This window comes from Somniosus microcephalus, chromosome 1, assembly GCF_052327205.1.
Source record: "Somniosus microcephalus isolate GS21.2 chromosome 1, FLI_Smic_1.0, whole genome shotgun sequence".
In the NCBI taxonomy this organism is placed as follows: Eukaryota; Metazoa; Chordata; class Chondrichthyes; order Squaliformes; family Somniosidae; genus Somniosus; species Somniosus microcephalus.
In genome coordinates, this window is record NC_140987.1 from 399,581,033 (window position 1) to 399,593,886 (window position 12,854).

Here is a 12,854-nt window from a genome sequence, read left to right on the forward strand (position 1 = left end):
AGGAAGAAACTAATCATTGCCCTTGTCTGAAGAATGGCGCATTAAACTATTAAAGGCATAAAAGAAAATAAAAAAGTGACAAAAATAGAAAGCAGACAAAAATCTTAAAAAATTGAGCAAATACTGTACATGAAAGAATCCATCTAAAGCAAAAAGAGAAAATTTACCTCTCCCCCATTTTCTTAGTGGTGATTAGAAATTTACAAAGAACTACAGTATCAATAGAATTAAAAACCTTGTGCCGAGCACTCATCTGTTATCTCATTCCTTTGCAGAGGAGAAAGAGAGCGCGCGAAGGCGAGAAGGAGAGAGAGAAGAGAGGGACTTGGCAGCTGAAGGCACGGCCACCAACGGTTGAGCGATTAAACTCAGCGATGCTCAAGAGGCCAGAATTAGAGGAGCGCAGATATCTCGCGGGGGTTGTGGGGCTGGAGGAGATTACAGAGATAGGGAAGGGTGAGGCCATGGAGGGATTTTAAAACCCATGATGAGACTTTTGAAATTGGGATGTTGCTTAACCGGGAGCTGATGTAGGTCAGCGAGCACAGGAGTGATGGGCGAACGGGACTTGGTGCGAGTTAGGACACGGGCAGAGTTTTGGATGACCTCAAGTTTATGGAGGGTAGAACGTGGGAGGCCGGCCGGAGTGCACTGGAATAGTCAAGTCTAGAGGTAACAAAGGCATGGATGAAGGTTGAGCAGCAGATGAGCTGAGGCAGGGGCGGAGTTGGGTGATGTTACGGAGGAGGTGGAAATAGGCGATCTTAGTGATGGCGCGGATGTGGTCGGAAGCTCATTTCAGGGTCAAATATGACACCAAGTTTGCGAACAGTCTGGTTCAGCTTCAGACAGATGCTAGGGAGAGGGATGGAGTCAGTGGTTAGGGAACGGAGTTTGTGGCGAGGAATGAAGACAAAGGCTTCAGTCTTCCGAATATTTAGTTGAAGGAAATTTCTCCTCATGCAGAACTGGATGTCGGACAAGCTGTCTGACAATTTAGAGACAGTGTTCCTTTTACTCAGTTTGCTTGTTTCAAATGATTCAAACTCAGCTGCAAGGTAAGTCTGAAATTTCATTCTTTTTAATTCGCTGCTATGTCATTCAAGGCAGGCCGCTCTCTTTATTTCAGTTAAAAATTCAGTTTTAAAAAAACCCTCTCTTTTTCGAACCATTTTTGGGCATTAAGGTCAATTGTTTAATTGTGAAAAACCATATAAACTATCAAACTTTGATCCTTTTATTGGAATTCCTCACAAGGCTGCTAATAGCTGCACCTCAATAGCGCCAGACCCCTCCCCAGTTTTGCTAGGCCCTGGGACTTCTCTCCCACCCTAGATCCTAGGACCACTGTTCCTTGTAAGGTGCGTGGGTGAGCGGCAGCGCAGCGATCTGCAAGGTCCCGCACACTTAAATTCAAAGGCCGCATAGTGAGCTGGAGTGGGGGGAGGGGCCCAATACACAGTCATTTGTGACCCCAGAGCTGATCCAAATTGGAACCGCATTTGCCAAGATATGGAGCCCTGGGACCTGGCGAGCATGGTCTCAGGATTCTGTCAGTACTTTTTTCTGTGGAGTCATGTGTAGTCCGTTCCCGGGAACTGAGCAGCAACCGCACCTTGGAACAACACAGGTGGAGGCGCAGCACATATACAATGGCAGCTGGAAGGAGTCATAGAGTTTAACAGCACAGAAAGAGGCCCTTCGGCCCATCCATCCCTGTCCAGTCTAATCCCATTTTCCAGCATTTGGTCCATAGCCTTGTATGCAATGGCATTTCAAGTGCTCATCCAAATGCTTCTTGAATGTTGTGAGGGTTCCTGCCTCTACCACCCTTTCAGGCATTGAATTCCACATTCCAACCACCCTCTGGGTGAAAAAGTTCCTCCTCAAATCCCCTCTAAATCTCCTGCCCCTTACCCTGAATCTATGCCCCCTTGTTATTGACCCCCCTACTAAGGGGAAAAGTTCCTCTTTATCTACCCTATCTATGCCCCTCATCATTTTGTACACCTCAATCAGGTCCCCCCTCAGCCTTCTTTGCTCCAAGGAAAACAACCCCAGCCTGTCCAGCCTCTCTTCATAGCTGAGGCGCTCCATCCCAGGTAACATCTGGTGAATCGTCTCTGCACCCTCTCCAAAGCAATCACATCCTTTCTATAGTGAGGCGACCAGAACTGCACACAGTACTCCAGCTGTGGCCTCACCAGCGTTTTGTACAGCTCCATCATAACCTCCCTGCTCTTATATTCCATGCCTCGGCTAATGAAGGCAAGTATCCCATATGCCTTTTTAACCACCTTAGCTACCTGTTCCGCTGCCTTCAGGGATCTATGTACATGTACACCAAGGTCCCTCTGACCCTCTGTACTTCCTAGGGTCCTACCACTCATTGTGTATTCCCTTACCTTATTTGTCCATCCAAAATGCATCACCTCGCACTTTTCAGGGTTAAATTCCATTTGCCACTTTTCCGCCCATCTGACCAACCTGTTTATATCGTCCTGTAGCCTGAGGCTTTCCTCCTCGCAATTTACCACCCCACCAATTTTCGTGTCATCTGCGAACTTACTGATCATACCTTTTACATTCTCACCCAAGTCATTTATGTAGATCACAAACAACAAGGGACCCAGCACCGATCCCTGAGGTACCCCACTGGACACAGGCTTCCAGTCACAAAAGCAACCTTCGACCATCACCCTCTGCCTCCTGCCACTCAGCCAGTTTAGGATCCAACACGCCAAGGCACCCTGGATCCCATGGGCTCTTACCTTCTTGACCAGTCTCCTATGCGGGACTTTGTCAAAAGCTTTACTGAAGTCCATGTAAACCACATCCACAGCATTTCCCTCATCCACCCCCGTAGTCACCCCCTCGAAAAATTCAATCAGATTTGTCAGACATGATTTACCCTTGACAAAGCCATGCTGACTATCCCCGATTAATCCTTGCCTCTCCAAGTGGAGACTAATTTTGTCCCTCAGAATTTTTTCCAATAATTTCCCTACCACAGATGTTAGGCTCACTGGCCTGTAATTCCCTGGTTTATCCCGGCTACCCTTCTTGAATAATGGTACTACGTTAGCTGTTCTCCAGTCCTCTGGTACATCCCCTGTGGCCAGAGAGGTTCTGAAAATTTGTGTCAGAGCCCCTGCAATCTCCTCCTTTGCCTCCCACAGCAGCCTGGGATACATCTTGTCCGGGCCTGGGGATTTATCCACTTTTTGGCCTGCTAAAACCACTAGCACCTCCTCCCTCTCGATGCTAATATGTTCAAGTATGTCACAGTCCCCTTGCCCGATTTCTATGTCTGCATCGTCTTTCTCCATAGTGAACACAGATGCAAAAAATTCATTTAAAACCCCGCCTACATCATCTGGCTCTACACACAGATTGCCACTTTGGTCCCTAATGGGCCCTACCCTTTCCCTGGTTATCCTCTTGCCCTTAATATACTTATAAAACATCTTAGGATTTTCCTTTATTTTGCTCGCCAGTGTTATTTCATGGCCCCTCCTCGCCCTCCTAATTTCTTTTTTAAGTATGCCCCTGCACTTTTTATACTCCTCTAGGGCTTCTTCCGTCTTTAGTAACTGCCAAAAGCCCCCCTTTTATTTCTAATGCATTTTTGTATATCCCTTGTCATCCAAGGTTCCCTTTGCTTGTTGGTCCCACCCTTGACCTTTACAGGAACATGTTGGCGTTGTACTCTCTCTATTTCCCTTCTGAAAGTCTCCCACTGGAGGCTAAAGCAAACAATTTTTAGGCCCGCGGCAAAACAAAAATGAGGAAAAAAACCAGGAAATTGTTTAAAGCCGAAAAAAAATATGGGAAAGTGACGTTGAACGTCCCGCGGTAAGCTCTAGTTATATTTTGTCAGGTGTCCCCTTTTTGAAAGAGTTTATCAGGGTTATTTAAATCACGTTTTAAGGGGGAAAAAGAGTTTGTGCCCCCGTTTGTACCTCAGAGCCTGTGAGAGACGGAGGGAACGGCAGCAGAAAAAAAGAAAGAGAGGAAATAACTTCTCCAAAACTGATCCCAATTCATCGCCAAGGCTAGGAATAGATTCTTCGGATTGGGGAGTTTAACCACTTTATTCGCATTCTTATTTGAGCTCCATTTGGAATTTGAGTTAAACATACAACAAAAAAATGAAATTAACGACAGTGTTGAAGAGGGAAAGAAACTTGGAGCAACTTCTATCAAAGCTGCAATGAGACTTGAAAGAATTTAAAGATTTTTAATGAACTTTTCACACAAAAAATGGAGTGTTAAAAACACTTTTTTCCCCATAAGTTTTGAATATAATTTTGTAAGAAACAGAAGCAAAAATCAATTTTCCCTCATCTAACAAGTTTCAACCAGGTCTTGGAAGTCCAAATGCTTTAAAAGGCTCTGAAATGCTTAAAACACTTTAAAATTGAAATGTCTCAATATTTGATTTTGAATGATCAAGTGAAGTGAGTAGCTTTACACAAACATGCAACCTTGCTGTTGAGGGGGAGGATTTGTTGGAGTTACATATTACTTTAAAAAAATATATTAAGATGTTTAGGAAGAGAACCAAAAAAGGGGAAAAACACAAACCATTTTATTTTGTCTATCGTTCTGTAGTCCTAACAAGTCCCAGGAATACTGTAAATATAGATTTCCTCAAACATTTAGTGGAGTGTTAATAGAAACAAGAGCTATGTAACGATGTATAAAAATAGGAAGCTACTTTAGAAGAAACCACTATTTGTTTATTCAGAAAGACACAGAAAATACTTTGATTAAACTGATAATGTACAATTTCGATCTCGTATAAATTTTGAAATAGGAGATTAAAAATAGTGTGTACAATGAAGTCTGTTTCCTGCTATTTAACTGCAAAGTACTTAAAATAATGCGACACTTTTCGTGATATGAGCAGGGATTAATATTGTGGAGAATGTTTCAGAGAAAGACATTCATAAATTAACATCTTTGCATCACCATATTAGTAAACATTTCCAAGTCAGTCTGATTGGGTCTCCTGTTTATTTCTGTTAAATCATAGCTTTTCCTGCTTTTTGTTTTGAATTCAGTGACGCAAATTGTGTAAGTGTTTTTCTGCACTTGTGAATAAGTGCTGCATTTCTGACATGTTACATGGTGGGTGTGCTGGTTCAAGAAGACCACGTTTATTAATGGAAGTGATTGAAATTGAAAATACAGATACCCGTTTTTGTTCAGTTCTTTTTAATACTGCGAACTAAAGAATGACAGCACTTTATATTTGTTGGTTGTCTGGTTGCATTGTGATTAATATTCTAATCACTTATGTGGACGTACAGGACGTCAGCATCATAGGAAAGCCGCTGCTCCTACTGCTTGTGCAGCCATTGGTATAGTGTTATGAGGGATGGGCTAATACATTGAAAACTTTACAATTAATACGAATTGCACAAATAGATATACCTCTTTCAGCTCACCTTGGGCTTTTGGATTGTTTGTTGATGCATGACAGTGTAACTGAGTGACGTTTCTGAAGTGTTAACGCATTATTATGCAGTTCTTTTATATTCCAGTAATTTCTGACAAGTAATTCTTTTACATGACGAACTAAAAGCTTTTAATTAATTCTACCGTAAACAAATCTGCAGAATGGACATGTAAATAACAAATGAATTTCAATATAGATAAATGTGAGGTGGTGCATTTTGGTGGGAGGAATAAGGAGGCTCCCTACTCCTTGAAAAATAAGAGTCTAAATGGGGTAGAGGTGCAAAGGGATCTAGGGGTATAGATTCACAAATCATTAAAAGTAACAACGCAGGTTAAGAAAGCCATAAAATGACAAATAAAACACTGGGGTTCATTTCTAGAGGAATAGCATTCCAAAGCAGTGAAGTTATGTTAAATGTGTATAGACCTTTGGTCATACCGTGCCTGGAGTACTGTGCACAGTTCTAGTCTCCATATTATAAAAAGGATATAGAGGCACTGGAGAAAGTGCAAAAAAGATTTACTAGAACGATACCTGAACCGAGAGGGTACAACTATCAGGAAAGATTGAAAAGGCGAGGGCTCTAGAGGAAAGACTGACAGGTGACCATGATGGAGGTCTTTAAAATTATGAAGGGGCGCAACAGGGTAGACGTAGAGATGTTTCCACTTATGGGGAGTCCAAAACTAGGGACCATAGTGTAAGAGATAGTCACTAATAAATCCAATAAGGAATTCAGGAGAAACTTCTTTACTCACAGAGTGATGAAAATCTGGAACTCGCTACTACATAGAGTGGTTGAGGCGAATAGCATAGATGCATTTAAGGGGAAGCTGGATAGGTACACGAGAGAGAAAGGAATAGAAGGATATGTTGATACGGTAGGGAGGAGGCTCGTACGAATGGCCTGTTTCTGTGCTGTTGCCTTCACAGCCCTAATAATAGTTTCTTGGCTTTGTGCTGTCAGTGCATCTCCATTGATGGAAAAGAGGGAAGGGAAGGTTTACAAACACCACGTTCGGTGAATGGCCAGTCTTGCCGTCAATTAATATAAAATCCTTGTGTTATGCAGCACTCCTGAGCTCCAAATGGTGGTATTGTTCATTGAACTTGGAAGAAAAAGAATCAGCCTGTGTCTGCACTCTTAAGCCAAAATGAAGAGGGGAGGGGCTGGGTGTAATCAAAATGGACTGCCGTCTGCAGCCAACTGGTAGGAGCAAATGCATCAGCAAAGAGAGAAGAAAAAAAGTGACAAGAAAGCCAAACTTGCTCATTGGAGCTCCAGGTCAGTATTCCATTCTATTTAATATGCTTCCACCCTTTCAGGCAGTGCATTCCAGATCATAACTCGCTGCGTAAAATAAAATTCTTCTCCTCTCCCCCCTGGTTAATGACAGATATAAAGAAGGTGAAAGTCCAAGGCAAGCTTCAAAGGCTCAAAACAAATTAATACTCACATAAAATCTATTTCTCTCATTGTGAGGTAGTCAATGAACAGAGGTGCTCTTGTTGAATTGAAAACAAGTTTGTATGGTGCCCATTTTCAAAAAGGGCGACATCAGATGCAGCAACTATAGACCTAACATTCTTAATTTATTGCATTATTTTGCACGGTATTAAAGTATCAGGAGTGGAAATAAGAGCAGGAGTAGGCCATACGGTTCTCGAGCCTGCTCCGCCATTCAATAAGATCATGGCTGATCATCGACCTCAACTCCACTTTCCCGCTCGATCCCCATATCCCTTGATTCCCCTAGAGTCCAAAAACCTATCTCAGCCTTGAATATACTCAAAGACTCAGCATTCACAGCTCTCTGGGACAGAGAATTCCAAAGATTCACAATCCTCTGAGTGAAGAAATTCCTCCTCATCTCAGCCTTAAATGGCCTACCCCTTATCCCGAGACTATGCCCCCTAGTTCTAGACACAATAGCCAGGGGAAACAACCTCTCAGCATCTACCCTGTTAACCCCCTTCAGAATCTTGTATGTTTCAATATCATCTTTCATTTTTCTAAACTCCAGAGAGTATAGGCCCATTCTACACAATCTCTCATCATAGGACAGCCCTCTCATCCCAGGAATCAATCTAGTGAAACTTCATTGCACCGCCTCCAAGGCAAGTACAGGAAACTTTGTGCTATCCGGCACCCACGGGACCGAGCTGCTGCTGTTGCCTCAAAACTTCCGTACTCTCCAGAGTTAATGTTGAGAGGTACGGAGATTCTTATCTGCGTATTTGACAACAAACACTGTTGCTTAGCAACAGCTTCTAAACACTCGGGTGTGGCCCTAAAGCTCTGTAGCTGAAGCTGTTGCTATAGCTACAGACCTTGCACAGCTTGACTGTTCAAACAAAGCAAAAAAAAACAAAGAATAAAAAACAGCTGCTGATTTTTGCCGGTGGCTCCAGATTGCCGGATAGCACAAAGTTTCCTGTATATCCTTCCTTAGACAAGGAGACCAAAACTGTGCACAGTGCTCCAGGTATGGTCTCACCAAGGCCCTGTACAATTGTAGCAAGACTTCCTTACTCATACTCCAACCCTCTTGCAATAAAGGCCAACATGCCATTTGCCTTCCTTTTGTTTGGATAAACTTGAGGATTACCTGTATGATAATCTAAAACATAAATTCAGATGGGGAAGGTCCTACCTGACCAACCTCTTTCACTTTAAGTGACATTCCAAGTAGTCTGCAGGAAATCCTACAACATGCTGTATTTAGACTTCCAAAAACAAAAAATTAAGCTCACAGCCGTGGGGCCCCATGGTAAAACTTGGGAATGGATAAGAAATTAGCTGAAGGAAAACAGCAAATGACTTGGGTTCAGAGACTCAATGTAAATTGGAGTAATTTGCAGATGATAAACTGGAGGGGCAGCTGAATCTGAGGAGACAGCTCATGAACTGCAAAGTGAAACTGAAGAAAACATGTAGCTGGGAGGAATAATGGCAGATGAAATTTAACTTGGATAAGCGCAAGTACTGCACATAGGAAGAAAACAAATGGGTGGCAAAAATAAACCATGAACAAGCAATACGTCACAAAAAATGTATGACAGCTGCTTACCAGAGCTTGGTGGAATCCTGGTGAGCAAGGCAAGGATCTGAGTGCTACACCACGAACTATCCCAAAGAGATAAGCTCTTGAATACAAAATCCTCACAGCATGAAAAACCTTCCTGAAAAACAATGACAGCACAAGTCGTAAAATCAAATTTCCAACTACACATATCAGACGCCCCCTCAACTTGTTCTATGAACCTAATCCAGGACAAGTACTCAATGTAATCTGATAATAGCCGAGTCAGATGATGTTGGGGGAGGGGAAAGGAGGATTAAAAATTTTAACTCTGGCCTAAGAAATATAAGTGCGAAGTGAAAGTCAAGTTCTGAGTGCTACATCTCTACACCAATCTAAATGCAGTTAAATTGTGCCTCATGTTGACCAACTATGGTCAACTAGAAATCTGCATTGGGAAAATTACTTTGTTGGCATCCACCCATTCACAGAAGAACTGAAAACATCAAGAACATGATGTTTAACTTTTCCAATTACATGCCAGTAGCAAGGAACTTCATCTGTTGTCAGTCCAGAGTGGCCGTTTTTTTCTGCTTATTGATTAAGAGTAGGTCCACAATTTTTTGATATGCACCTGTAGTAGTCGAGGTTACTCACTGCCATGGTGTCCTCAAAAAATGTCACTTGTAAAGTCTATCTGGTTATCTAATAACTGTGGCAGACTGCTGGGGCAAAAAGTTGAATACTCTCAACCTTGAACATGATAGTGTTCAGGTAGATTTTCTAATTCTTGGTGAAAGTACCAGAAAGTCCAGTGCTCCACCTGAGGAGGTCAATATGAATAGTTTCACCCTGATGGAGAGTGGGGGGGGGGGGAGGGGGGCGTGGAATATATCTTTGACACCCAATGTTAAATTTTAGGAAGCAAGGAAAGAGATTAAAAAGTAGGACCTCAAAAGGTAACAATCTCTGGATTACTCCCAGTATCACGAGCTAGTAAGTCTCAAAATAGGAGGATATAGCAGATCAATGAGCGGCTAGAGAGATGAGGCAGGAGGGAGGACTTCAGATTCTTGGGACATTGGGACCAGTTCTGGGGGAGGTGGGTCCTGTACAGGCCAGATGGGTTTCACCTCAGAGCTGGAACCAATATCCTTGCAGGCAGGGGGGGGTGGGGTGGAGGGGAAAGAGGCGGGGGGGGGGGGGGGGGATGGGGGGTTGCTAGTGCTGTTGGGGAGGGTTTAAACTAACTTGGCAGGGGGATGGGCACCAGGATGTAGCGTCAGAAAGGAGAAACAAAGCGCACAAAGGATTGGGAGAGACAGATGACACTAGAGTACAAAATAGTAAGGCATTAGGTGGGGTCAGACTAAGAGAATACAAGAAAGTCTAAAATAGGTTTACAGTGCATGTGTGCAAACACACAAATTATGGTAAATAAGGTTGGTGAGCTGCAGGCGCAAATAGCCACATGAGAATATGATGTCATGGCGATGAGAGAGATCTGGCTTAAAAAAAGGACAGGATTGGGTTTTAAATATTTCTGGATACAAGGTGTTCAGGAAAGATAGGGAAGGAAAGAATGGAGGTGGGATGACAGTATTGGTTAAGGAGAATGTTACAGTGCTGGAGAGAGAGGATGTCCTGGAGGGGTCAAGGACAGAATCTATTTGGTTAGAATTAACAAATAATAGAGGTGCCATTACATTACTAGGTGTATTCTATAGGCCACCAACTAGTGGGAAAGATATAGAGGAGTAAATTGCAGGGAAATTACAGAAAGGTGCAAGAACTATAGAGTAGTGATAATGGGGGACTTCAATTATCCTAATATAGGCTGGGATAGTAATAGTGTAAAGGGCAGAGAGGGGGAAAAATTTCTGAAGTGTGTTCAGGAGAACTTTCTTGATCAGTACGCTTCCGGCTCAACAAGGAAGGAGGCATTGCTGCATCTGGTTCTGGGGAATGAGGTGAGTCAAGTGGAGCAAGTGTCAGTTGGGGAACAGTGATCATAGTATCATACGGTTCAGATTAGCTATGGAAAAGGACAGGGGGCAATCTAGCGTAAAAATACTTAATTGGAGGAAGGCAAATTTCAGTGGGTTGAGAACAGATCTGGCCTGGGTAAATTGAAATCAAAGATTGGCAGGCAAAACTGTAATCGAACAATGGTCTGCCTTTAAAGAGATGGTTCGGGTACAGTCGAGTTACTTTCCAACGAGGGGGAAGGTAGGGCAACTAAAACCTGGACAACGAAAGAGAAAGATGAAGCAGAATTAGAGCACGCATGACAGATACCAGGTTGAAAATCAGGCTGAATATAGAAAGTTCAGAGGGGAAGAGAAAAAGAAAATAAGAGGAGCAAAGAGAGAGTAGGAGAATAGATTGGCAGCTAACATAAAAGGGAATTCAAAAGTCTTCTATAGGCATATAAATAATAAACAGATAGCAAGAGGAGGGGTGGGGCTGATTATGGACCAAAAAGGAGACCTACGCATGGAGCAGAGGGCATGACTGAGGTACTAAATGAGTACTTTACATCAGTCTTTACCAAGGAAGAAGATGCTGTCAAAGTCATAGTGAAAGAGGAGGTAGTGGAGATACTGGATGAGATAAAAATTGATAAAGAGGAGTTACTAGAAAGGCTGTCTGTACTAAAAATAGATAAGTTACTAGGACCAGATGGGATGTATCCTAGGATGCTGAGGGAGGTTAATGAGGAAATCGTGGAGATACTGGCCATAATATTCCAATCCTCCTCAGATACGGGGGTGGTGCCAGGGGACTGGAGATTTGCAAATGTTACACCCTTGTTCAAAAGAGGGTGCAAGGATAAACCCAGCAACTACAGGCCAGTCAGTTTAACCTCCGTAATGGGGAAGCTTTTAGAAACAGTAATCAGAGACAAAATTAATAGTCACTTGGACAAGTGTAGATTAATTAAGGAAAGCCAGCATGGATTTGTTAAAGGCAAATCGTGTTTAACTAACTTGATCGAGTTTTTTGATGAGGTAACAGAGAAGGTTGATGAGGACAACGCGGTTGACGTGGTGTACATGGACATCCAAGTGGCATTTGATAAAGTGCCAGCAAAGTTAAAGCCCATGGAATAAAAGGGACAGTGGCAGCATGGATACGAAATTGCCTAAGTGACAGGAAACAGAGAGTAGTGGTGAACTGTTGTTTTTCGGACAGGAGGAAGGTATACAGTGGTGTTCCCCAGGGGTCGGTACTAGGACCACTGCTTTTCTTGATACATATTAATGACTTGGACTTGGGTGAACAGGGCACAATTTCAAAATTTGCAGATGACACAAAACTTGGAAGTATAGTGAACAGTGAGGAGGAGAGTGATAGACTTCAAGAAGACAGAAAGGCTGGTGAAATGGGCGGACACGTGGCAGATGAAATTTAACGCAGAAAAGTGTGAAGTGATACATTTTGGTAGGAAGAACGAGGAGAGGCAATATAAACTAAAGGGTACCATCCTAAAGCGGGTGCATGAACAGAATACTCTGGGGGTATATGTGCACAAATCGTTAAAGTGGCAAGGCAGGTTGAGAAAGTGGTTAAAAAAGCATACGGGATCCTGGGCTTCATAAATATAGAGGTATAGAGTATAAAAGCAAGGAAGTTAATGATGAACCTTTATATAACACGCCGGTTCTGCCTCAACTGGAGTATTGTGTCCAATTCTGGGCACCGCCCTTTAGGTAAAGGCCTTAAGAGGGTGCAGAAAAGATTTACGAGAATGATTCCAGGGATGAGGGACTTCAGTTATTTGGATAGACTGGAGAAGGTTGAGGGGAGATTTGATAGAGGTGTTCAAAATCATGAGGGGTCTGGACAGAGTAGATAGCGAGAAACTGTTCCCATTGGCAGAAGAGTTGAGAACCAGAGGACACAGATTTAAGGTGATTGGCAAAAGAACCAAAGGAGACGCGAGGGAAAACTTTTTTAACGGAGCAAATGGTTATGATTTGGAATGCACTGCCTGAAAGGGTGGTGAAGGCAGATTCAATCGTGGCTTTCAAAAAGGAATTGGAGTGCCTGAAGGAAAAAAATTTGCAGGGCGGAGGAGTGGGTCTAGCTTAAGTGCTCTTGGAGAGCCGGCATGGGCTCGACGGGCCAAATGGCCTCCTTCTGTGCTGTAACCATTCTATGATTCAATGACTGCTCATTAGTCATGATCATCTGATGAAATAGGAAAAGTATGCAGTATATGAAATATATGTGGCTACCAATAGTCATGTTAATACTTTCATACATTCAGATGGATGAGGATCAAGACCCTACTCATTGGAGCAGAATTTGCGGTGGGTAACAGCATTCGCCGTTATTACCCCTCTGAAACTGACCGCATG

The 12,854-nt window shown here is 42.9% G+C and overlaps 1 protein-coding gene across 3 annotated transcripts in view; it reads right to left on the bottom strand.

The window, feature by feature from the left end:
- The window catches only part of cenpi (centromere protein I), a 109,833-nt gene that overhangs the window by 49,443 nt on the left and 47,536 nt on the right, over positions 1-12,854 (bottom strand). For all 3 annotated transcript variants that reach the window (XM_085997910.1, XM_085997902.1, XM_085997919.1), the window contains one exon: positions 8,539-8,650. In XM_085997910.1, the coding sequence (XP_085854036.1) occupies positions 8,539-8,650 (112 nt within the window). The remainder of the gene's footprint in view (positions 1-8,538; positions 8,651-12,854) is intronic.